The sequence below is a fragment of the Rhodamnia argentea genome, chromosome 5, assembly GCF_020921035.1.
Source record: "Rhodamnia argentea isolate NSW1041297 chromosome 5, ASM2092103v1, whole genome shotgun sequence".
NCBI classification, from domain to species: Eukaryota; Viridiplantae; Streptophyta; class Magnoliopsida; order Myrtales; family Myrtaceae; genus Rhodamnia; species Rhodamnia argentea.
The window spans coordinates 4,236,604-4,258,276 of record NC_063154.1 but is presented as its reverse complement, the minus strand read 5'-3'; the positions used below and the strand labels follow the sequence as shown (position 1 = coordinate 4,258,276).

At 41.9% G+C, this 21,673-nt stretch overlaps 5 protein-coding genes across 12 annotated transcripts; 4 read left to right on the top strand and 1 right to left on the bottom strand.

The window, feature by feature from the left end:
* The first annotated feature begins 1,617 nt into the window (after positions 1-1,617).
* Positions 1,618-6,133, top strand: LOC115750705. Of its 2 annotated transcripts, none has more exons than XM_030688223.2 (5): positions 1,618-1,762; positions 2,831-3,092; positions 4,347-4,434; positions 5,342-5,408; positions 5,695-6,133. In XM_030688223.2, the coding sequence occupies exons 2-5, from the start codon at positions 2,969-2,971 to the stop codon at positions 5,746-5,748; spliced, it is 333 nt and encodes a 110-aa protein (XP_030544083.1). In that variant the 5' UTR covers positions 1,618-1,762; positions 2,831-2,968; the 3' UTR covers positions 5,749-6,133. The 2 variants fall into 2 exon arrangements, with proteins under 2 accessions (XP_030544083.1, XP_030544090.1); XM_030688230.2 differs by lacking the exon at positions 1,618-1,762 and adding an exon at positions 2,082-2,434.
* A 1,100-nt stretch (positions 6,134-7,233) lies between these two features.
* Positions 7,234-11,170, top strand: LOC115750660 (serine carboxypeptidase-like). Its single transcript, XM_030688165.2, has 9 exons — positions 7,234-7,718; positions 8,517-8,685; positions 8,822-8,941; positions 9,177-9,320; positions 9,404-9,554; positions 9,750-9,838; positions 10,226-10,484; positions 10,571-10,704; positions 10,809-11,170. The coding sequence occupies exons 1-9, from the start codon at positions 7,393-7,395 to the stop codon at positions 10,935-10,937; spliced, it is 1,521 nt and encodes a 506-aa protein (XP_030544025.1). The 5' UTR covers positions 7,234-7,392; the 3' UTR covers positions 10,938-11,170.
* Positions 11,171-12,227: 1,057 nt separating this feature from the next.
* On the top strand, positions 12,228-15,268 carry LOC115750694. The gene is made up of 8 exons (XM_030688212.2): positions 12,228-12,548; positions 13,467-13,540; positions 13,814-13,855; positions 14,015-14,056; positions 14,408-14,491; positions 14,590-14,677; positions 14,915-15,012; positions 15,108-15,268. The coding sequence occupies exons 1-8, from the start codon at positions 12,368-12,370 to the stop codon at positions 15,120-15,122; spliced, it is 624 nt and encodes a 207-aa protein (XP_030544072.1). The 5' UTR covers positions 12,228-12,367; the 3' UTR covers positions 15,123-15,268.
* Positions 15,269-15,494: 226 nt separating this feature from the next.
* LOC115750669 (U11/U12 small nuclear ribonucleoprotein 31 kDa protein) lies at positions 15,495-17,832 on the bottom strand. The gene is made up of 2 exons (XM_030688185.2): positions 16,867-17,832; positions 15,495-15,856 (listed from the first exon to the last, which is right to left on the bottom strand). The coding sequence occupies exon 1, from the start codon at positions 17,814-17,816 to the stop codon at positions 16,956-16,958; it is 861 nt and encodes a 286-aa protein (XP_030544045.2). The 5' UTR covers positions 17,817-17,832; the 3' UTR covers positions 15,495-15,856; positions 16,867-16,955.
* Positions 17,833-18,000: 168 nt separating this feature from the next.
* On the top strand, positions 18,001-21,548 carry LOC115752343. 7 transcript variants are annotated; one of them, XM_048278451.1, is made up of 4 exons: positions 18,091-18,233; positions 18,704-18,979; positions 19,870-20,110; positions 20,243-21,548. In XM_048278451.1, the coding sequence occupies exons 3-4, from the start codon at positions 20,105-20,107 to the stop codon at positions 21,068-21,070; spliced, it is 834 nt and encodes a 277-aa protein (XP_048134408.1). In that variant the 5' UTR covers positions 18,091-18,233; positions 18,704-18,979; positions 19,870-20,104; the 3' UTR covers positions 21,071-21,548. The 7 variants fall into 7 exon arrangements, with proteins under 7 accessions (XP_030546346.1, XP_048134408.1, XP_030546386.1 ...); XM_048278449.1 differs by having other exon boundaries at positions 18,093-18,233; positions 18,699-18,979; XM_048278452.1 differs by having other exon boundaries at positions 18,093-18,233; positions 18,699-18,979; positions 20,199-21,548.
* Positions 21,549-21,673: the final 125 nt, after the last annotated feature.

Genomic DNA, 21,673 nt, shown 5'->3' with positions numbered 1-21,673 from the left:
TTTTAGAAACAATTGGGAATAATTTTGTTTTTGAACACACTTTTTTCTCTTTTGTTCTTGCATGATGTTGACACTTGATTTTTTATCATTTTATTTTAAAAAATTAATTAAAAATATGAAAAAATTCATAAAATTGCAAAATCAACCTTGGAAGCTTCGGCCTAGCCTTAGCAACCAGTTTTGAACAAAAAATATTTTTTGTAATATTTGACATTTTGCAGATTTATTTTAATTATAAAAATAGCCGAAAATAAGGAAAAATAGTATTTGTGGTCAGAAAAATGTGCAAAAATAGTCCATATTCTTATTTTAATTCCTTTTTCATTTTGGTCTCTTAAATTTAAAAAAATTCAGTTTGGGACCACATGCCTCTTCATTGAACATAATCCTAAATTGACTAAAAATTTTCATTTTAAATCATTTTAGCTAAAATTTTTACTTTTAGAGTCATGACATGAGATTTTGATACCTTGCATCTCATTTCAGTCCTCATGTTTGGAAAAATTGCACAATTAGACTAAAAGGACTTAAATGCACAAATATTTTTCATTTTAGTCCCCGATTTCACTCAAAGTGCAATTAATATTTTTCTAGGGTCCCCGTTTAAAGGTAATCATATTTTTAACTACTTGGGAACATTTACGTGCAACTCATAATTGTAATTTTTCCTATCTATAGAAAACATATTTGATGTTCTCGTTGTCTAATTCCAATTCATATTCTCTTTCAGTTTTTTTTTTTATAGTTGATTTCGTTCATATCATCATTTGATAAATCGTGCATAAATTACTTATACATATATTGGTCCAATTTGATTTAGTAAATTGAACAAATGTGATTTAATTTGATTTAGTAAGTTAAAAAGATAAAGACAATTTAATTTTAATATATATAGTCCCCTTAATTAAATGGAAAAAAATTAGGAACAATTTTTTTGCAGTTACTAAACGCATTTATTTTCTTCTTTTTTGTTCCGCAACAAAAATTTTATGTAGTTACCAAACGAGTTTCTGTTCTTTTTTTATTCCGGGAACATATTTTTTTTGTAGTTACCAAACGCTTTTTTGTTCCCAAAAATCGTTGCTGGGAATAGAAACAGAAAAAAATGTTTCTGTTCTAAAAGTTGTTCCGAGAACATAAACGTTATCATACGCAGCCTTAGCCTCGTCCAAGGCCATTCAAGTCTATCCGCGCAAGAGGCAAATCAATTGGTGGATTGGATTGCAAAAACTCATTGCGAGGAAGCCCGTCCTTTCTCCTAATTGGGTGCTTCACTACCTTTTCTTCTTCCTTTATTACCCTTTTTATATGGTTGACATCATGGCATACGTCAAAATCCACAAAAAAGTGTTTTTTTTTCTCCTTCTTCTTTCGGTAAGTGCGAGATTGACTCGCGCTGACCACAGTAACCACAAATTCTTGCCCGAATTAGGTAGAGGGTGTTTCGGTCATTTCGCTGTGAACACAAAAGGGCTTATCCGCTGATAAGTCCGCAACAGATCCACGTTGGCACGAGGGAGACAGAGAGAAGCGTCACACGAAAATGCGAGCCCAACGTTAGAAAATGACACCCCACCTCCCTCCTTATTACCAAAAGCCCCTATAAATATTACCACCCCTGCTGCTGTTTTCCTCTTCTTCTCCCTCTCTCTCTCTCTCCCTCTCCCTCTCTCCGTCCATTTGCGTCTCTCGCTTTGTTCTCTCCTTCGGAAATTGTCCGGAGGCGCACGCATTGGTGGTGCAGTCCGCAGAAGAGAAAAGGGTAAGTCTCGGGTCTTCCTTTTTCGTTGTTTCGTTCCGGTTCTTGCATGCTTTTGTCGTTTCCAATCCATCGAATTTTGTTAGCTGGAGTTCTTCGTTAGCTCGAGGACGTCAGGATGCCCTGATGGTTTTGGGGGATTATTAGGATGAACGAATTGTTTGTGTGTGGAGATGGCGAGTTCTTTTGCATGGTGTATATTGAGCGTTAGGGGAAATCAAGAATCGATCTCTTTTTGCAATGGGCACGTGTTTCACGTTCCGGTGGTAGAGGATGTCGTGATTGGGAAGAATGGGGGATATAGTTGTGGTGGGACATATTGTGTACTAGCAAAGGAAGTAAAAGAGAGAGACTTGGAAAAATCTTTTTGGCGTGTAGCAATAGAGGATGGGGGAATGGTCTTCTTGATCTTTGTAGGAAGTGGATTGTTTAGGATGATTGCCGAGCTTAGCAATGTTATCCATGTGAGTGCTATTTAATGAGCATGGCAGAATAGGAGCGAGATTGTTCTGCTGGTACTCGAATACGATGAGAAGGCAGGAGTTCTTCTGGGATTGATTTTTAAGGGGTGAGAGCATTTGTGAACCAGAATCCCTTGCCAGCGAGCTAAAGCTTCTCTAATATTGACTTTCGTGATACTGCAGTAGGATAAATGGGAACTCTCCCTTGGACATTGTAAGCAATTTCTCGCCATGATTCATAATTGTAACATTAGCTTTCTCCACTGTTTTTGTTAAGTCTATTGAATGTTGAAAACTCGGAAAGCAGTTGTTGATCGATTATGTCGTCTTGTGCTGTAAGACGGAAATTCATTTGGTATTCATAATTAGAAAATAAAAAAGCTATATGCCCATCACTAGGCCATGTGAACGTGTTTCGATAGAATGTTAATGCTCCTCAAATTATCACTCGAGTTGTAGAGAATATCTCATCTTTCAGTGGAGTCTTGGATTTATTTTATAGAATGCATTACAGGGGAAAAGCGTTGGATGCTCACTTAATTGAACTTGCTCGCTCATTTTTTTTTTTGTGTGTGTGTAATTAATGATATGAAGTATTTACTTCATGCAGAGCAATATAAATAGAAATCTAGTTGGATTTCAAGTGGCGTCATCCATTGACAGAAACTGCTGTGGATCTTACAAGGGAATATCAATCCTTCACACTCCTTGTCTCCACACAAAGGGATGGTTCTTTTTCCCCGATCTTATGGATGTCACTACTGGGAACTCCCATTCCAGTGAAGAGCAACCCGTGGAGTCTTGCAAGTCCTTGGAAGAAGGAAAAGAAGCTGTAGGAAAAGATACAAACAACTCTTTGTTTGTCAATCATGGTATACTCATCTAGACTCTCTAGATGGTTAAGGTTACCTTGAGTCGTTGATGTGAATTTAGTATAAGGTACTGTCTGTTGCGGTCTCACTAAGAGAAAAGCAGTTTCTCAGCTTTGCTACATGACAAAATCACATAATGTAGGTTTGGCAGTTCAAGTTTGGAATGAAACAAGTAGATCCTTTAGTCCTGACTATCAAATCGCATTGATTATGGTCACATATTGCAGAATCTCAATATGAGCTGCTTCATCTTCTCTTATCTAGGAAGGAATTTCCTTGACCTCTGGCCTTTCCATACTTCATATAGCAGTAATTGTCAGAAGATAATTATTGTATTGTTCTCAGATCATTTGTACGTCATGTGTCTCTGTTTTTCTTTATTAAGAATCTTGTTGATGGTAAGTGGTGCGAAGAAGCTGGCGGAAAAACTTGTTAGAACTTTTGAGGAGTAGGAATGTCACTTTAAGGAGTAGGAATGATCTATCTAAAGTGTCTTTCTTGTTGGGTTTCACCTAGATTGGTCAACATACCCAATGGTAATTACTCGCGATAGTCATAGCATTCTTAATTTTAGCTAGTGGGGAAAGTGGAAAGAGGCATGAGCTTCTGTGGTCTGCCACATGTGAAAGTGGAATATGCTAATGTTCACGAACATGTTTAGAAGCCATCCCCACTTAATAACTCCACGAAGTCACCCTGTAATTACTTGGTTTTGCTGGTTGAGTCACAAATAATCTGAAAGGATGCAGCCATGGCAGTCAATCAATGTTCTTCTGTAGAATCTCTGCCGTGGAACCTCTTTTGCGCTTTTTCCTCCTTTTGAGATGATCTTATTAATGATAGACGCAACTGACATCTGCAAATGGAATCTTTTTCTTTCTGTTGAAGAAATAGTCAAAGCATTTTGAGTATAATTTTGTGTGTTAGAGAGGAATATACGTAACATCTCGAACATTTGGGCCTCCACAACAAAGTCTAGTGCATCATTAATTTCATGTTTTTTTTTTCCGATCCATCTTGGCTCCTCATATTCATACATACCTGTCTAAGGGTCTTTGTGCTTGTACAGAAGCTCATACTAAATTAATGTGCGGAAATAGATCGTAGCTAAAACAAGAAAGGAAATAGAGAAGTTATGTTGTGTGATGAATCTCATCAAGGTATTATAATTTCACTAGTCATATTTTGGCTGGTCATGTGGGGTTGATAATTATGTGGTCTTTAAGTAATATATGTCATGCATATGTGTTGCAGCGGAAGTAGCTTGGCATGAGAGTAGAAGGAAGTGGGTTGGAGATCAGACTCAAAGATCACCAAAAATGGTCAAGGATGAAATCATAAGGTACTGACATTTCAATTGTGTGACAACTCCTTGCAGAGAACTTCTCTAGGTTGAAGTCCCGAACTGATTTCAGAGTGTACTTGCTTTTTTTTACCATTATCGTGGTACTGAATGGTCTGTAGAGCTTTTGTACGTGCATTGGAAGCAGTGTTGCCTGTTTGTGGTAGGAGGAACCCCCCCTTTTTTGGACTTTTTCAAAATAGCGGCATTGATTTTTGCATATGCATGCGACTTTGATACTGCCGTTTAATGATATGGATCAAATGGACACTTTAAGGTATGTATTAGTATTTTTGATCTTTCATATTGATCGTTTATGAAGTAAATGCAGAAATACATGTTTGACTGACCTACTTGAAACACATATGAGTAAGTCAGTGCAATACATTATATGCCTATTTGCCATGTTGGATTAAATAAATTAATACTCCCAATGCTCAAGCTGTATCCGCCAAAGAAGTTAGAAATTGTTTCTAAAGCTTGAAATCTCGGGCTTGAATGAAAAAAGAGCTGCTAATGACTCATTGCAAAGGGATGTTCCAGCAGTACCATAACAACTTCTCTGCACCATGCTTTTAAAATTGCTGCTTGTTCATCTAATTTGATAACTGTTAAGCCCCTCCTAATTGGTATATCTTTTTTTATGATGGTTTTTTTACTCAATATTGGAGCTAGATTAGGGATCTAGCTTTGCCACTGTGAGCTTCTAACAACATGAAGGATGTTGTAGTACCTACTTAGACAACTTGTATGCTGAAGTGTAATCTGTTATAGGGATTATGTTTCTTCTTCTCTTTATACCTTATCATTCTCATTTGTGTTGTGCCTCTGTCAATGTTCACACCTGCTCTTCTATATACCAGGGTGATTGCAAAACTAACTGTGAATTGTTACTGTTGCAATTCAGCTGGTCCACAACTTACGAGGAACTTTTATCGACTAATGAACCTTTTTCCGAGCCCATTCCTCTTCCGGTAAGACTAATATGCAACCTTTTCTTCTTTAGATAATTAGAAAATGCTACAGCTAGGGTTCTACAGAAACATACTCGATTTACGAACACTTGCAGCTGACTTGTTGATCAAGGAATACATTAGTATCTAGCTATAAAGAAGCTAGACATAAAATATGCCTCATTTCTCATGTCTCTTGCATTATTGCATTGAGAGATTGTAGTTGATGAACTTTCTTGAAGAAATCATGCTCTTGATTCGGTAAATTACTGAATGCTAACACAGTGGGATGTTGATTATGTTGCAGGAGATGGTCGATTTTTTAGTTGATATCTGGCATAGCGAAGGCCTCTTTGATTAGACCATGGATCTTTCTCGTCATTCTGTAACATGATGGAGACAATCTGGAGAGGCAATACCCTGAATTGATGGAATATTACCAAGGTCAAGGAACTCGAAGAGTGATTTGTCCATTGAGTTATCAGATCAAGCCATGGATTTCCTTAGACGACCGATTACTTCGCATGGTTCTTTGCTGACATTAGTCTGAGATGCTAGACATTCATAGGTTAGTGCTCCATTCTAACCATCTAATCCTGAATGTTTCCGAATAATACCGGAATTATGCCTCAAATGCCAGTGGATCACCGAACGATGGCTTTCCTGTATCGTACTAGTGGTTGTAATCACCTACAGTATATATGTTGCTCTTATCAATGGGTGGCCTGAGGGTAGGTATTATTTTCTGTGCCTGTTTACGATGGAACCCAGCAGGCAAGACGCAAGACGCAAGACGTGAACCAGTTTATCTCGCGTCGCATTCGTAACTTCTTGAGGGGCAATGAACTCGCTCGTCACGCTTGGTGTCGACCAACCTGAGACTCAGCCTCGGGGGAAGATGAACTGGTGGAATCATTCCATAGTATCAGTTTTTAATATATGCTGCCCGTGCCGGTATGCTTGAATGGAAACACAATCAGCAGATGAGCTGCAGTCATCCAAGAGGCCTTAATGACCAGAATTGACATCATGTGATTCGTGGGGTAGTTAATGTCCCTCCCTGTGCCCATTTGACGAAGTTGCTTCGCCACCTTTCTTCTGAATTGAATTTGTCCTGATTAACCTTCTTTTCTCGAGGGATGATGCAATGGGGATTGCTTGGTGGCCAAGAATTGTCAAAAAGGAGACTTCTATACTCGAAAATCTGTCCTTTTTTTCCTTAGGATGCGTCACCCTCAGCCACCGCCCTGGCTGATTAATTAATATGTGAAGATTTTTAATCGGGTCAGTTAAGACCTGTAATCTGAAATCACTTATCCGAAATGAAACGCCTAGTTTGCATCTTGGAATTACCGTTCAAATTGACATTTTTGGGATACAAAACGACTCGATCATGAAAAATTGGAGCGAGTTGGCAGCTCCGAGTCAGCTTTACTCCATTCGCTCAAATTAGTACCTAAAAAAAAGCAACCCCGAAAAAAAAAAAAAGTTAAGGCGGGGCATAAATCGAACCGTCATGAATTGACCCGGAAAGAAAGCTCGAGCCGGGCATAGATCTAACCGTCAAGATTAAAAAAATCAGGATCACCCGTTGCCTGATCTCAGCCAAGGCTTGCGTGCACACGGTTGAAAACGTACACCTCTCCGCACGCAATTCCCACCCCATAAAAGGAAAACCGAATGAGAAAAAAAGCTCAGAAAAGAAAATATCTCGAACGCCAAAAAGCTTCACTCCACCACCTTCCCCCGTTTAAGACCGAAGCGACGCCGTTCCAGAGCCTAACCAACCACTCCTCCACTTCACACCCCGTCCTCTTCGAACTCGTCGTATAAGACGCAAACCCTCCCGAAGAAACGCAACTGCCATTCTAACTTTCGGGAACCGAGGAAGACAATCTCATCTTGATTCGAGCAGAGGATCAGCGGCGACGACCTTGGAATTCGCAGCCTCGCGATCCGAAATCCCATCATCGCTGCGGGGACCGATCGCGGCTCGGTGAAGGAAATGGAGCGACTGAAGCTCGTTTCTCTGGTCCTCGCCCTCCTGCTCGCGTCTCCGTCCGCCTCCGCGACGGACGTGGGCGACCTCCGCCTCGCGCAGTCGAGTTTCCCCTCTGTCCACGCCGAGAAGCTGATCAGGCAGCTCAATTTGTTCCCCAAGAAGGACGTCAACGTCGTCGTCGACCGTAGGGTTTCCGGTTCGCTCGGCGCGAAGCGCATCGTCGAGAAGCGGTTCAGGTTCCCTAATTTGGGGCTGGAGTCGGGGGTTTCCGTCGAGGATTTGGGTCACCATGCCGGGTACTATAAGCTCGAGCATTCGCATGACGCGAGGTAATTCTCATGTTTTTTTTTTTCCCTTCCTTTGAAGGTTTCTTTGTTTCCGGTTTGATGTGGGATCAGCTTAATCTCTCACTTGACTGTCTTGGACTATAGATTTTTGTCTGATGTTTGGGGTCTATTAAGCTCATGTAATGTCATGATATCAGAAGGCCAAGTCTTGTAATTTGGGATCGCTAGTTATGTGATGGCTTAACTATTGCATGTCGTGTTTGTGAAATTTGCAGAAATTTTATGGATACTTAACTTTCTGTGTAGTTGCAACGTGCTGTTCCGTCTGCGTGATACTAGTAGCTCATTTTCAGATTTCTTATTTTGCTGCGACATGTGTGGTATATTTTGGTGTAATGATAGTAGTGGTCTTTGTACTTTTACTTGAAAATCAAAGCCTTTGTGGGATTAAAGAAAATTGGTTTAAATTTAGGATCTGAGGGTTATGCAGACTTTTCTACCTTATCATTTCGCCCATTACTTAGTAATGTACTATTATTATTGTAACCTTGTATAAAAGTTTGAGATTGAAAGATGTTTTGGATTTGCTTTATAATTTAGAGAGGTGATGGATTGTAACTTACCAAATGAAGTGAAGGACAGTTAGTAAATAGGTCGCGGCTACACTTAGCCACTCATTGCTTCCAGTTTATTTTCGTTATCCTGAGTATGTGGGAATTTGCTACCTAGTAGATTTGTCAATGATTCACATATTACTTCTCACATCAAACTAACTTGGCTTTTGGTGTCTCAAATCTAGCTTTAAAACTTGTTCTTAATCTTGTCTCTTGTTTTTGGTAGGATGTTCTACTTTTTCTTTGAATCACGAAGCAACAAGGACGATCCTGTTGTTATCTGGCTGACTGGAGGACCGGGTTGTAGTAGTGAATTGGCTATGTTCTATGAAAATGGTCCCTTCGCCATTGCAAACAACATGTCCCTTGTTTGGAATGAATATGGTTGGGACAAGGTATTGAGGAGTATTTTTTAATGTTCGTTTTCATAAACAGTTGCCACTTGGGAAGGATTTTAAATGTATTACATTATTACACTCTTGTTCTATTCTAGCCTTAGCAATTAATATGATCTTGACAATGTCTTTTTAGGCTTCAAACCTGCTCTATGTTGATCAACCAGTTGGAACTGGCTTCAGTTTTACCTCTGACAAGCGTGACATCCGACACAATGAAGATGGTGTCAGTGACGACTTATATGATTTCTTGCAGGTCTGTAAATTCTTTTGACTTTTATTCTACTGGTGCCGTTGGTACTGTGGACTCGTTAGATGCCAGACTTTTTCGGAAAACATATCAATCTTGAACAGATTTGTAGCATTCGTCTGACTTAAACAGTACCAGTTCCCTTTTCTTTGTTTCATTTCACCTGACAAAGAAACAGGGGGCTTCAATTGAAAGCATTTAGACTTTTGCATTCTTTTGACTTGAAGAGCTCTTGTTCTAGGCCTTCTTTGCGGAGCACCCTCAGTTTGCAAAGAATGACTTCTACATTACCGGAGAATCATATGCTGGTCACTATATACCTGCTTTTGCTGCTCGTGTTCATCAAGGAAACAAAGCTAAAGAAGGAATTTATATAAACCTAAAGGTAGGTCCGCCAACTTCAATTTGCACATCATTGTAGTGATTGATTAAAATTTTCATAAAACTAAAACCAAAATGTTAAAACAGGGATTTGCTATTGGCAATGGCCTTACCGATCCTGCAATTCAGTACAAAGCTTACACGGATTATGCGTTGGACATGGGGATTATTAAGAAATCTCAGTATGACCGTATCAACAAGATTGTTCCAGTGTGCGAAATGGCTATAAAGCTTTGTGGTAACTACCCTGATCTTGTCAGGAAATTCTCCTTTCCAGTATCCATTCTTCTGCTTCCCTAGCTACCATTTTAGTTTTTTTTGGACGAGTTTGATCTATAATTGCTTAATGAATATTGGCTTCTCTCTTTTTCTGCTGCCATTACTTTTCTAATGCACATAATGAAGTTTCCTTGTGTCAATATACTACTTTCAGGTACTGATGGTACAGTCTCGTGCATGGCTTCATATTTTCTTTGCAACACTATATTCAGCAGCATCATGGCACTTGCTGGTGACGCCAACGTAAGTTTATCACCTTGTGTTTTTTCAGGCATTTTGGTGGTGAATTAGGGTATGCTTTCCTTTGCTGTTTCCATTTGTTCTCTCCTGTTTAGATCCCTTAGCATGTTGACAGTTGACATTTGGAAATCCAATCTTGATAGATCTAAGTATTTTTTCTTTTTTGTTAAATTAAGAGGTCATAGTTCTGGACTTTTTTCTTGTTCCATTATCTGATATAACTGTTTATTGAAGAATTGAGTTTGCACTTTCCCCTTTTTCATCTTCATAAACGGGAGGCTATGGAACAATACAGTTGAAAGCAACTTTAAACCTTTTGCAAGCATGCAGAGTAGAGGAAGGTATCGGCGAATAATGTCATATTTGATGATTATGTTTGGTCCATTGCAGTATTATGACATCAGAAAGAAGTGTGAAGGGAGCCTATGCTATGACTTCTCCAACATGGAAAAGTTCTTGAACCAGAAACCTGTCAGGGATGCACTTGGAGTTGGGGAGATAGATTTTGTATCATGTAGCCCGACCGTTTATCAGGCCATGTTGGTGGACTGGATGAGGAATCTGGAAGTAGGGATTCCTACTCTTCTCGAGGATGGAGTTGAATTGCTAGTCTATGCTGGAGAATATGATTTGATCTGCAACTGGCTTGGTGAGTTATCTCTAATTACTTCCGGTGGTATGTCAAGCCAAATCATTTTAAACATCTGATGGTGCTTATTGTATTTCTATGATCAGGTAATTCAAGATGGGTTCATGCTATGGAATGGTCTGGTCAGAAGAAGTTTGTGGACTCTCCTGAAGTTTCCTTCGAAGTTGATGGATCAGAAGCCGGAGTTTTGAAGAGCCATGGCCCTCTGAGTTTCCTCAAGGTCTCTCTCTCTCTCTCTCTCTCTCTCTCTCTCTCTCTCTCTGTGTTAAATGTCAAAGGGAATAATTTTGGCCATTCTAAGCTGCATGATCTAATTGACACTAGGTGCATGATGCGGGTCACATGGTTCCAATGGACCAGCCCAAGGCTTCACTGGAGATGCTGAAAAGGTGGACTCAAGGTCAACTCTCTAAAACTGGAGCTGAGACGGAGAACTTGGTGGCTGAGATGTGATTCCATCGCTTGCGCATCTCATGGGAAAAACTTAAAGAATTTTATGTGGTTGTAAATATCTCCTCTTCATATGTTGTGCTGTCAGACTCTTTAGAGGACTTCCGACGTAAGATGGTATGGTACATTGTCGGTTATTGAGATGGTTCTGTTAATCTGACAGGGCACTTCGATAAAACTAAAACTGGATCCTTTGTCACATGTTTTAAAGCGAAGATAAAGAAAGGTATATGTGCGTCGAGTTCTTTTGCTTTTTAGTAATTTGATGTGATCATTGGCTTGGGGATTCCTTTTACGTGCTCTAGTAGCATCGCCCTCAGCCTCTCTTACCCGACGGGTGCATAAGATCATCGTGTTTTGGTTATCTTGTTCTCTGGATTCTGTGGTCCTAGTGAAACAGGATCTAAGAGCACTGTCGCCCACGGCATGTAATTGTCATTTGTGGCATGGAGTGTTAAAACCGGGACCAAATAGAAGGCCCGTTTCCTTGGAATAGAATTCATGGGGAGTGAGAGGGTGGATCCAACAAGGCACACTCAAGCAGTGCACTCAACGGGATGAAACAATTGTGCGAAATTCAATCGAATCAAATGTTTCCGCATTGACCTACAGCGGGAAGAACCGACTTCTCGTTAGTATGCTCGAGAGGAAAGCTAGTCACTCGAGAGTAGGAAGAAATACAATAGCGTGTGTCGGCAACCAGTGACTTTGAGCTTTGACATCTTTCAACTCCTGTCCACGACCTTGCTTCTATTGAATCAGCGTGAGGAGAGGATACGGTAAAGAGCTGAAGGAGTCCGTTTAAGCTGGAAAGACAGAATTTAGCCTCTTGATGGACCTAAGGACCGAAAGAAGCCGGTGGCAAAGGAAACAGCAACAATACTTTATATAACTGCTTTCAGATACAGAGGCTCATACCCTGGTCGGTGAGGAAGAGGAGCTCTTGTAGAAAAAGAAGCCGGGGAAGAGACCCGACAACAAAGTCCCCCGTGAAAGCAAAATTGAAAGTACTATGGAGGGGATCATCGTAGGCATTGTCTGATGATGATTGTGTTGCTGGGCTAGCAAACTGTCACCCACTAATCAGGTTTTCCTCAAAAAAGAACGTACTTATATTAGTTATACTGATGATTTTTCCTCTCAAAATGGAGAACGGGTACAAATTCGACTTACATGACTAGCGAACTTTGAAATGGTTGATGTTGCGTTGTTTATATGTGCTGTGATATATATCGTCCGCATAGATTGTCTGAACATTAGCATCTTGGTACAGGGTAGTTAAAATTTAAATCGGACACTGGGCGATAAGACTGTTGTGATAACGCCTAAAACGTGGGTTGCTCCCAACGCTCGTCGCCGGCCACAGTCCTCGTGTAACCAATCAAGAGAAGATAAAGGGAAGGGAGATGGCGAAGGAAGAGGATTGAGTGGCGATGGCGTCTGCTCTCGCTCTCTCTCTAAACCCTCCTCTTCTCTCCAACAATTCGCTTCCTTTGCTGTCTTCGCTTCCACCTTCACCTTCTCTCCATTCCCAGCTCTCCCCCGCGCTTGCTTCTTCACAGAAGCGTCGTGTTTTGAAGCCCCAGAAGGGTATCCCGGGAGCGTCTGCTGAAGGTTCGTCTCTTTATCCAGGATGGCCTTGCCCGCTCTAAACCCATTTGCTTATCTGTTCGTTTTCTTCCTCGGTAGCTCTCGTATGTCGCTGTGGCCTCTGAAAATTTTTCTCCTGATCGGGGTAGAATTCGGTTCTGTTGTTTCTCATCGAGCAATTTGCCGTGGTTGGTCATTATCCTTTCCATGTTTTTGCTGTGCTCCTAGACTGTCTGTGCTACGATTTGCTAGAGAACCTGAGGTGCGATATCGCTGTGATTCGTAGCCGCGATGCTTGATTGCTCCGTTTGAGATCATTTGAGGTTGAGCTTAAAAGATTGGATCTTTGAGGACATGGACTGCATGATCGTGGTCCTTTGCGTAACCATTATAATCAGCCAGTTTCTCACCTGTTCAAGGGAACAGAAACCGATGACAGGACTCAAACCTCCGATCTCCTGCTTAGGAGATGAGAGTTATGATCAGCCATTGTGCCGCCTATACTGAGTGAGCACAAGATGATGGTTTAGTCAATGCATCTTCTTCGATTATCTTCTCTCGGTGATTGAAGGTTCCTACTAACTAGCTCTTCATAAAATGAAACAGAAAGAGTGTCAATCCTAGTTCTTTTGTGCCTTATAAACTTGGTTTAGGAAAATTTCAAATAAAATAAAGTAAATAATTGAAGCGCGGGCCAGCGAACACAAGGGGACTGTACGACCTCATATGAGTAGAGAGAGAAGTCAGCCCCATTCTTTGAAATCGAGGCTAAGCAGTGGATTCCGAATAATTGCTTTTAACTAGTATGTTGCGTCGTGTGGCATCAACTGCTACTGCTGGGATAAGATCCAAGAAAAAACCATTCCCGACGACAAGTTTTGTGCTTTCTCGGTCTCTAATACGAGCATTGCCTCTTCACGTTGATTTGCTTTGTTTTTACAGGAGTTCCAAGCAAGTTGGTCGAAGATTCGAAATTCGTTCCATTGAATGCTGAAGATCCTAGATATGGCCCCCCTGTAAGTTCTGGTTAGTTTTTCTGCACCACAGCGAGTTCTTTTTCACGACACATTCTCACGCGGCATTCCTGATTTAAAGGTAGCATTACACGAGCCACCATGAATTTGATTTGCATAATTCCTTAGCACCTAACTATTTCATACAGCAAAACTGTAAAATTCTACGATTGAATGCACAGAATCACTGATTCTTACTTTGAAACTTGATGAACATGTCTAGTCGTCTCCAGCAATGAGATTACCTTTATGTTTCAAGAAGTTTGAATCTTGCAGGCTTTGTTGCTAGTAGGCTTTGATGCAGAGGAGGCGGGAAAGGTATGAATTGCTGTGATTGACTCTTTATGTCTAGTTGACCCTTATTCTTTTGTAGAGGAGGTTGAAACTCGTTTTCAGAAGTTCTTTGGTTTTAATATCATCTACCGTCTTTAGTCCGTGTTCTAAAGTGACTTTTCTTTTGCGGTTCTGCAATTACAGATCCAACAACTTCTGAAAGAGATGGACGGCGAATTTCTACAGGTATCTAACTTCTGTTCTTGTATCCCTAGATTCCCTACCATGTAAAATTAAGGTAAATTGTTCGCAGCACTGCTTTAAAATGCAATGACAAAAGTGAGTGTAGACTTGGAATTCCACCTATGCAGGGACAACGTTTTCACAAATATTGTGTGCCACTGTCGAATGATTTCATACTCTGCATCTATTGTCCTTGCTTTTAACCAATTTTTCAACAAAAGCGATCCGCTGTATCTATGAAGTTTTTCCTTTATTGATGTTGAAAGAACATAATTTGACATTTGCAACAAAGCAAGGTAATGTCAACAGGTTTTATATGCCTTGACCGATCGATCCCTGCCCTTGGTCTTGCAGATTGTGTACTGCACTGAGAATATGGTCAGCCGTTCCCTTTGGGAAGCGGTGCATACAAGACAGCCTGATTTCAAGGCAATCAAGGTTGATACATGGAATTCCGTCCACATTAGTGGTCGAACCATTTTCTTTAAGTTGCCATATTCTATTATTTTCACTGTGATGCGTCATTTTTTTTCCAGATTGCAAAGAATGTGCTGCGAATCTGCTTCTTGTCGGGTCTCAGCGGAGAGGAGATGATGATGTTCATTGATGCCTTTCCCGAAACTGGTACAGCTTCATTTTTCTTCGTCTGGGGGGCTGTTTGGTTAGAACTGTTTGCGTTGGAAATCCTTGTACTTTTGTCTGCGACTCGACTCTACTCATTGTAGATCAGCTAGGAAACTGTCTTTAGAGACCGAGCCGATTACTTAAATTTGGTCAGGCGAGTGTAAGAATCTGCATATTTTGTTTATCCTCATTCATGACATTACATGTTACCAAATGCACTGTGGTTGGTTCTTGCAGGACTGGAACCGGCTGTGTTCGCAGCTCTTGTTCCCAACAGCGCCAATAAACCAGTGCAGGAATTGATAGAAGAAATAATGGGAGATCATGAAATGCTTGTAAGTTGATATACTCATTTCCTTTGTCTTACGACAATCTATTAATTTTGGTTCAGTCCCCTCAATTTAATTGAGGTACATTTGATTCTTTGCAGACTGGAAAGCAGTAAGGCACGACCTAAGAATGTAAGAATCACTTTGAAGGATTGTGATCATCGTTAGCACATAGACGGACACCCTTTTTTGTTTGGTTATGGCAAGGAAATTATCCCAATAACAGATTATTGTTGCACTCCTATTCAAATTCCATGGCATAATAGTACTGTTAAATGCTTTTTGCATCCACTCCATGGTCGAAAACCACCCCCACCAAGCTGTGAAATCAATACATAATCACTCGACCTTACCGGAGCCTTCGGCATCAAGAAATCCCTTTACGCGAGCAATGAGCTTTCATCCAGAAGATAGGGTTTCAAGAGGATAGACGGCAGAAATTGCTTTTCTCACAAGTCATAAGAAGTCTAAAGCAAACATGTAGTCTGTCTCAAGTGCTTTCGAATTTGAAGATTTCAACTCTTTTCTTTGCTTCACATTATCCGGCAGATTGCTCTGTTATCACAATGTGTACAAATTCAGATGGGTGACAATAGCTTAACAAAGAATTTTTTCTCATTCTATATCGTCATCTGCGAGCTAAAGTTAACGATGAAAAACCACAAACGATATCATATATATGAGAAGGAACTAGGCTTTCCCCTTTTTTGAATTACAAAGGACACATCGTATTTCATCTCCGAAATGTCCTCCACAAGCATCTTTTCTCTAGCAAATTTCCCTTTTTCCACCCACTCATATCAGCCACTATCCAAGAATGTTTTACCAGACTAATTTTCTGGCAAGACCCCTGAAAATGAACCAAAGCAAGATTTAAGAAGAAGCCTAACCGTGCAAAACCATGTGTCTCTGTGCAAGAATGCATGGAGAAGAAGATGGTCACCGTGAACGATGAATATGGGCCGTTAGCGATGGACTCAGACCATACTACACATGAGATTATCTTATGATACAGCTCAGAAAGAATCACAAAACAATAAGATGGACCCTAGCAGTGCTATATGTATGCATGTGAGACGGAATTGGGGATACCAATCTAGGGAAGTTGCGCAAAAGAGTTGAGACGGAAAGCCAGGTAAAAGAGAACTTCTTGCATAGTTTTTCCACAATCTGACAACTTGTAATTTCTGTGGATTTTCATACCATTCATTGAACTTCCTTCTCCAGGCGGAACTCTCATAACTACATATTTGTTAGGCCAAAAATAACCATACCAACATTGGCAGGCGAGAAAATGCTTCAGGATTGCCTATAATAATTCATCACCTCGAATAACCATATCCTCTCGCTTAACTGTTAATATAGATGCTCATCTTCAACAGTGACTTATTGAATGCAAAGATTACAACCAAGTCAGCTTTAGATCACACCCCCACAAGAGCAAAAGATCAGAGAAAACCTAACATGAGCTTGACTACAGTATGCATGAGGCAGCACCAAGTAGCTCGACATGCTATGGACTCTGTATCTTTCTGAAGTTTGAAACCGAAACCATCCGCAGCATGAAGGGATCAAAATCACCTAGTCCTTAGCAAAACAAAATTGCAATTGCGAAACCCACAAGGCATAAACTACTCCATACCCCTTTATCATCATAAACTACTTTGTTTCGATGCGCCAAGCATACAAATCTCTAGCTCCAACATCATTCTACCAAAATACCAAGAAGTATCCTGAGCCTGACTATACCAAGAACACCACGGAACAGAGGACTTCGCCAACCCAACGCTCAATTCGAAAAACCAGATGCTGCTTCTACTTCCACATCTACTTAGCTAGATCAAAAGCACAAAGACGTACCTTCAAGGAAGAAGGATTCCGGAAGCACCTCCAAGAGGGTGTAGTCCTTCGGAATCCAAGCAAAGCCATGACCTCACTCTCTGCAAATTTCACTCATCCTCCTCATCACTCTCGTCACTGAAATAGCTCACCTTTTTCTCTCTCCTCTCCTTCACTTTCTCTCTCTTCTCTCTCTCTCCCCTCAACAATCTCTCGTCCGCGCCGTTGTCCACGACCGAGGCCCAATTCTCCTCCTCGAATACCTCCCCTTCATCGTCTCCACCGCCGCCGTGGCCGCCGCCGCCGCCCCACTCCTCCCTCCCTCCGCCGCCTCTCCTCCCCTTCTTTGGGACAGGCCTCTCTCTCGGCCCCAGAACATTGTTAGGGCACTCGTAGGACAGGTGCCCGTCCCCACCGCACTCGTAGCACCTGCTCTTATCCTTGTAAACCCTCTTCCTGATGAACTCGGTCGCCCGGCCGTTGTCGATCGCGATCGACGCGGCGACCTTGCGGCCGTTGAGGATCTTGCCGTGCATCTCGGTGGCCGCCCTCTGGGCTTCGGGCTGCGAGACGAACTGGACGAAGGCGACGCCGCGGCTGCGGCGGGTGGCGCGGTCCTTGAGGACGGTGACGCGGGCGATCTTGCCGAAGGTGGAGAAGAGGGTGTGAAGGTCGGAATTGGTGAGGGAGAAGTCGAGGTTGGAGACGTAGAGGGTCGACTTGGAGGGGACGAGGCCGCCAGAGCCGCCGCCGCCGCCGCCAGAATTTGGGTTCCTTCTGCCGTGAGTAGTGGTGAGGTCGGAGGTTGATGGCTGAGGAGGAGGAGGAGGTGGAGCTGAGGCGTACCGATAGTAGAAGGTTTCGTCCTCGTCGGAATCTGACTCGTTGTGCCTGCGCTTGTTCTTGGGCTTCCCCATTATTATCGCTCCTGCTTCGCGCTTCGCACTTTCTTCTGTCGTCGTCTTCGCCATCGGCTCGATATACCCGCGGCAACGATCGGGCTGGGCTCTGCCATCAATTAGCTTCCGTGGGCCAGGCCCAATTAAGACGGCCTCGCTTCATGGGCTTTCAACGCCAGCCCATATAGTCGACCCACCTTCGACGGTCCCGGTGTTTCATCGATCCTCGTCACTGTTTGTGTTGTGGCTTCTCGGAGGTACCTGTCGTCGGTTGAGGAAAAGGTGAAAACGTAAGGCAAGACGCACGAGTGCTGAGGGGACGGTCCTTGCTTTTGGATATATATGCTCATCGTCGTCGCAAGTTGCGTGCTGATTCCTCACCAGCGCCAGAGATCTCGAAAGCGCCCTGTTCTTGCTGTCGTTCTCTGGATCGGCGACTCGGGCGGGTGGCCAATTGATTGGGAGTGCTCGCGAGACCGCTTCTTTGAGGTAAGCACGGAGATCCTAAATCTTTCTCGTTTCGTCTTGGGAAATTGTTCCTTTCTCAGCGTGTCCTGTTGGCCTAATGTTTCTCGGATTCGCTGTGCTTTTTTGAGTCCGAAGCTTATGGGCTTCTCAGAAAAACGAAGTTAAGAGTTGAGTACTGTGCGGGTTGATATGTTTTGTGTGATTGAAGGAGCTCTCTCGGAGCTCAATATTTCAAGGTTTGTTATTGATGGTGATGTTGTGGATTCAATTCTCTGATAGTTTGATGGTTACTTGTGTTATATCTAAATGCTGTTAGACCGTTTAGAGTTTTAGATGGTTGCGCATAATCATCTCTTATTTGAATGGGGCACCCCTGGAATCGTGAAGGTCTAACGTGTGCAGGCGTGATGGCGAATGTTTACTTGGGATGTGACAATAAGTTGGGAATGGCCACAATATGTTCATTTTCACTTTGTCATTTGATAGAACAGCACAAGCATATGCATTGCACCTGTGTAAGGTTCTGCTCCACAGCTGGATGAAGGAAGAGGGAGGCGATAGCAAACATTTACATTATGAAATTTCGATGACATCGATCCTGGACTTCATTTAGAGCAGCAGATTTTTATGGTGTTGGATAAATATGTGGAAGACAGAGGATCAAAAAGAATCTTAAGTATGGTTGTCATTGTCACTCTCGTTCCTGCCCTTTGGGTTGTTTGTGTTTACAAGATCCCAGGGGCTGAACTCAGCCCCACGTTTGAGAGGTCCACTTTGAGATAGGAACCGTCCATTTGGCTGTTCATAGTACACATTTGAAGTAGTGCCAATTGATGCGGAAAGGGGGGTGGGGGGTTAGTGATTGAATACCTGCCACATCCTGGCTAATGTAGAGAAAACCTGGTTCAGCTCGACATAAGATAGGGGAGGTCATTCCCCTGTTGTAGATTAGGGGCCAGGACTCTATACGGTGTCCACTTTGATAAATCTTTTTTCTGCTTGGAAAACAACAATGTATATCGTTAAAAAAGTTGCAAGCAGAATTTCGGTCTTGGTGCTAGATGTACTTATGGCTTTTGAGCACCGTAAAAAGAAGCCACTCAGCTACTATTAGAGGTTTCACAGACTAACTGGAAGGGCATGCTTGTGCTAGCTGCTATGACGAACTTAATGCACTATTTTTGTGCAATTGACACAATATCTTTATGGAAAGAAAAGTTACTGAATTCTGCTTAAGTGAGAGTCACTTCCATGTATTTACTGAATGCATATCCAACCAGCATGTCTTGCCATCTCACAACCATTCTAAAGGTTTTCCTCCACAGGTTGCCCTCTAGTCCTTATTTTGGTCCTCAGGTATACATATGTTGCCGGACCATGTTCTGAATTGGTGACACTGATGTTACTTGTCAATTGTGACCTTTGACCAATTGGCGCTTGAAACTGAAGGACGTGCATTTTTGGGTCCTGGGTTACTTCGTTTCTTTTCTTCTTTTTGGCTGAACCTAGACTGCATAGATGCTGGGGATCAGGCACTATATCCTCAGAAGACATCCTTCACCATATGTTATTGGTTCCATTAATTCTAAATGTGCCTTCGAAATTTTGGCTGACAATATCCTGTTAAAGTAACAATTTCATTGCAATCGGGTTCCAGGTTTTCCAAGTGCAAATGGTGAATCGACATGGATTTTTAAAGTTGCAATCAGAATGGCAACTAGGATCTGAAGGACCCTGAACAACTTAAATCTGAAAAAAGCACTGACTTATCAATTTGGGTTGGGATCCAGGTCTAACACAGATCCCAGTCTGCCTTAAAATGAAGACTAAGGCTAATTTCCCGAAGAATTGATGTTCTTTTTTTGGTTGCAAAAGTTCATGATATTTTTTCTATGGGAGTAAGTGCTTGCTCGTCTGCAACTGGCAGTTTTGCCATTTCTCGGTTCGTTTCTTTACTTTTTTCTTGAAAAATTTTCCCTGTGTAAGTCATTGACCAGACTAGTGATGATTTGTCATTCACCTTCAACAAGATGCATGGATTCTCCACTGCTGATGGCTTTGTGGAGATAACTGAAAGCTTGGCAGAGATGATCAAGTATGTGGCGAATGAACCTTCAGTGGGGCTATTTTACATGCTGCAGCACACCCAGAATGCAGTGCCCAATGTTATTAGTCTCAAGAATAATGTTGCCGGGAAATCACAAATAACCAATCTGCATATCGAGGACTTAGAAGATTCTATTACAATGATGAGGTCAATGAAGGATTGTGGGATCCCCATTGTTGATGACATGATTGGTGATATCAGCAAATCTCTAGCAATTATGTCGGCGAAACAGCCTAAAAAAGGATTGATACACAACCAAACCTCGGGTTTTGAAATGCGAAGAATTAGCTCGGCAGGGCCAACCACTTGGGGACGATCTACCAAATTTGACCCTCAAGATGGTGAAAGGAGTGGAAATTACTTTTCCAACGTTTTAAAGTCGGCGAAACAAAGGGCGAGCAATTTTAAGTGGTCTAACCTTGATTCCCAAGACCCTGTGCAAACGCAGGGTGAGAAACATTTGATTTATACTCATGAACCATTGTCAGTTGCAGAAACCAGCTCAAGCTCGACTCTGCCAGTGGTCGAGTCTGATGAACTTCCATTATCTAGTGAGGTTTCTGAAGAACTGCAAGCAGAGGAAGGAGGAGAAAGCCACACTACTCTCCACTTGCCAAGTGATAAGGTATTGCCGGTGTCAGAAGACTTCGAGAGTTTTAAAGCTAATAGAGAAGCAAAATTGGAGGAGTGGCTGGGAGAGACTGGTCACCGTAATAATTGCAACGGAGCGACTAATGTGGACCCAGCTTAGCTTGATTCGCCGCTGTTTAAAATAACCGCCCTTGTGCATTTTATTACTTGGGATGTAAATATCTGTCCAGATGATGATCAGTATTGACCGATTGCTTGCTTGCTATGAGAAATACGTTCATCACTGTCGTCTTTTCAGAGAGAGCGCAATACAGATGATTCAAGGCTCTCCTACAGAGATGAAGATTGCTTTCTCAAGGCAGTTTCAGAGAAATGCAGACAATACTTGCGTCGGCCAGGCAACTTATCAGCAGCAACAGTCGTGCATGTAGTTCCATTTTCTTGGTTCCTAACAAACATCTTATGGATTCCTAGATGTAGAACTGCATCAGGAGTCTCCCAAAACTGAGCCTTTTTCTTTTATCTTCTTGTGAAGTAGGTTGTATATTTTTGGCTTGCTTATAACAGTTTCTCCTTTGTGAGGAACAATGAGTGAGGTGATGATCTGTAGCTTGTTGTGGAATAAATTTCCATGTACTGGTTTTATTCAATATCAGTTATTTGGTGAATCTTTGAGACAAATGGTTGAAAGACGTAGTAAAGAAATGGTGTGAGGCCTTTAACAGAGTACAAACTTGTTGCTGCAACTCACCAGTGAGGCCTC

Coding starts and splice junctions, on each gene's coding strand:
- LOC115750705 (XM_030688223.2), top strand. CDS start 2,969: ATGGATGTCACTACTGGGAACTCCCATTCCAGTGAAGAGCAACCCGTG. Junction 3,093..4,346: donor CTCTTTGTTTGTCAATCATG/GTATACTCATCT, acceptor TATGTGTTGCAG/CGGAAGTAGCTTGGCATGAG. Junction 5,409..5,694: donor CCGAGCCCATTCCTCTTCCG/GTAAGACTAATA, acceptor ATTATGTTGCAG/GAGATGGTCGATTTTTTAGT.
- LOC115750660 (XM_030688165.2), top strand. CDS start 7,393: ATGGAGCGACTGAAGCTCGTTTCTCTGGTCCTCGCCCTCCTGCTCGCG. Junction 9,321..9,403: donor GAATTTATATAAACCTAAAG/GTAGGTCCGCCA, acceptor ATGTTAAAACAG/GGATTTGCTATTGGCAATGG. Junction 9,839..10,225: donor CACTTGCTGGTGACGCCAAC/GTAAGTTTATCA, acceptor GGTCCATTGCAG/TATTATGACATCAGAAAGAA.
- LOC115750669 (XM_030688185.2), bottom strand. CDS start 17,816: ATGGCGAAGACGACGACAGAAGAAAGTGCGAAGCGCGAAGCAGGAGCG.
- LOC115750694 (XM_030688212.2), top strand. CDS start 12,368: ATGGCGTCTGCTCTCGCTCTCTCTCTAAACCCTCCTCTTCTCTCCAAC. Junction 12,549..13,466: donor CCCGGGAGCGTCTGCTGAAG/GTTCGTCTCTTT, acceptor TTGTTTTTACAG/GAGTTCCAAGCAAGTTGGTC. Junction 14,057..14,407: donor TGGACGGCGAATTTCTACAG/GTATCTAACTTC, acceptor TTGGTCTTGCAG/ATTGTGTACTGCACTGAGAA.
- LOC115752343 (XM_030690486.2), top strand. CDS start 18,087: ATGCTCATCGTCGTCGCAAGTTGCGTGCTGATTCCTCACCAGCGCCAG. Junction 18,234..20,242: donor CGCGAGACCGCTTCTTTGAG/GTAAGCACGGAG, acceptor ACCTTCAACAAG/ATGCATGGATTCTCCACTGC.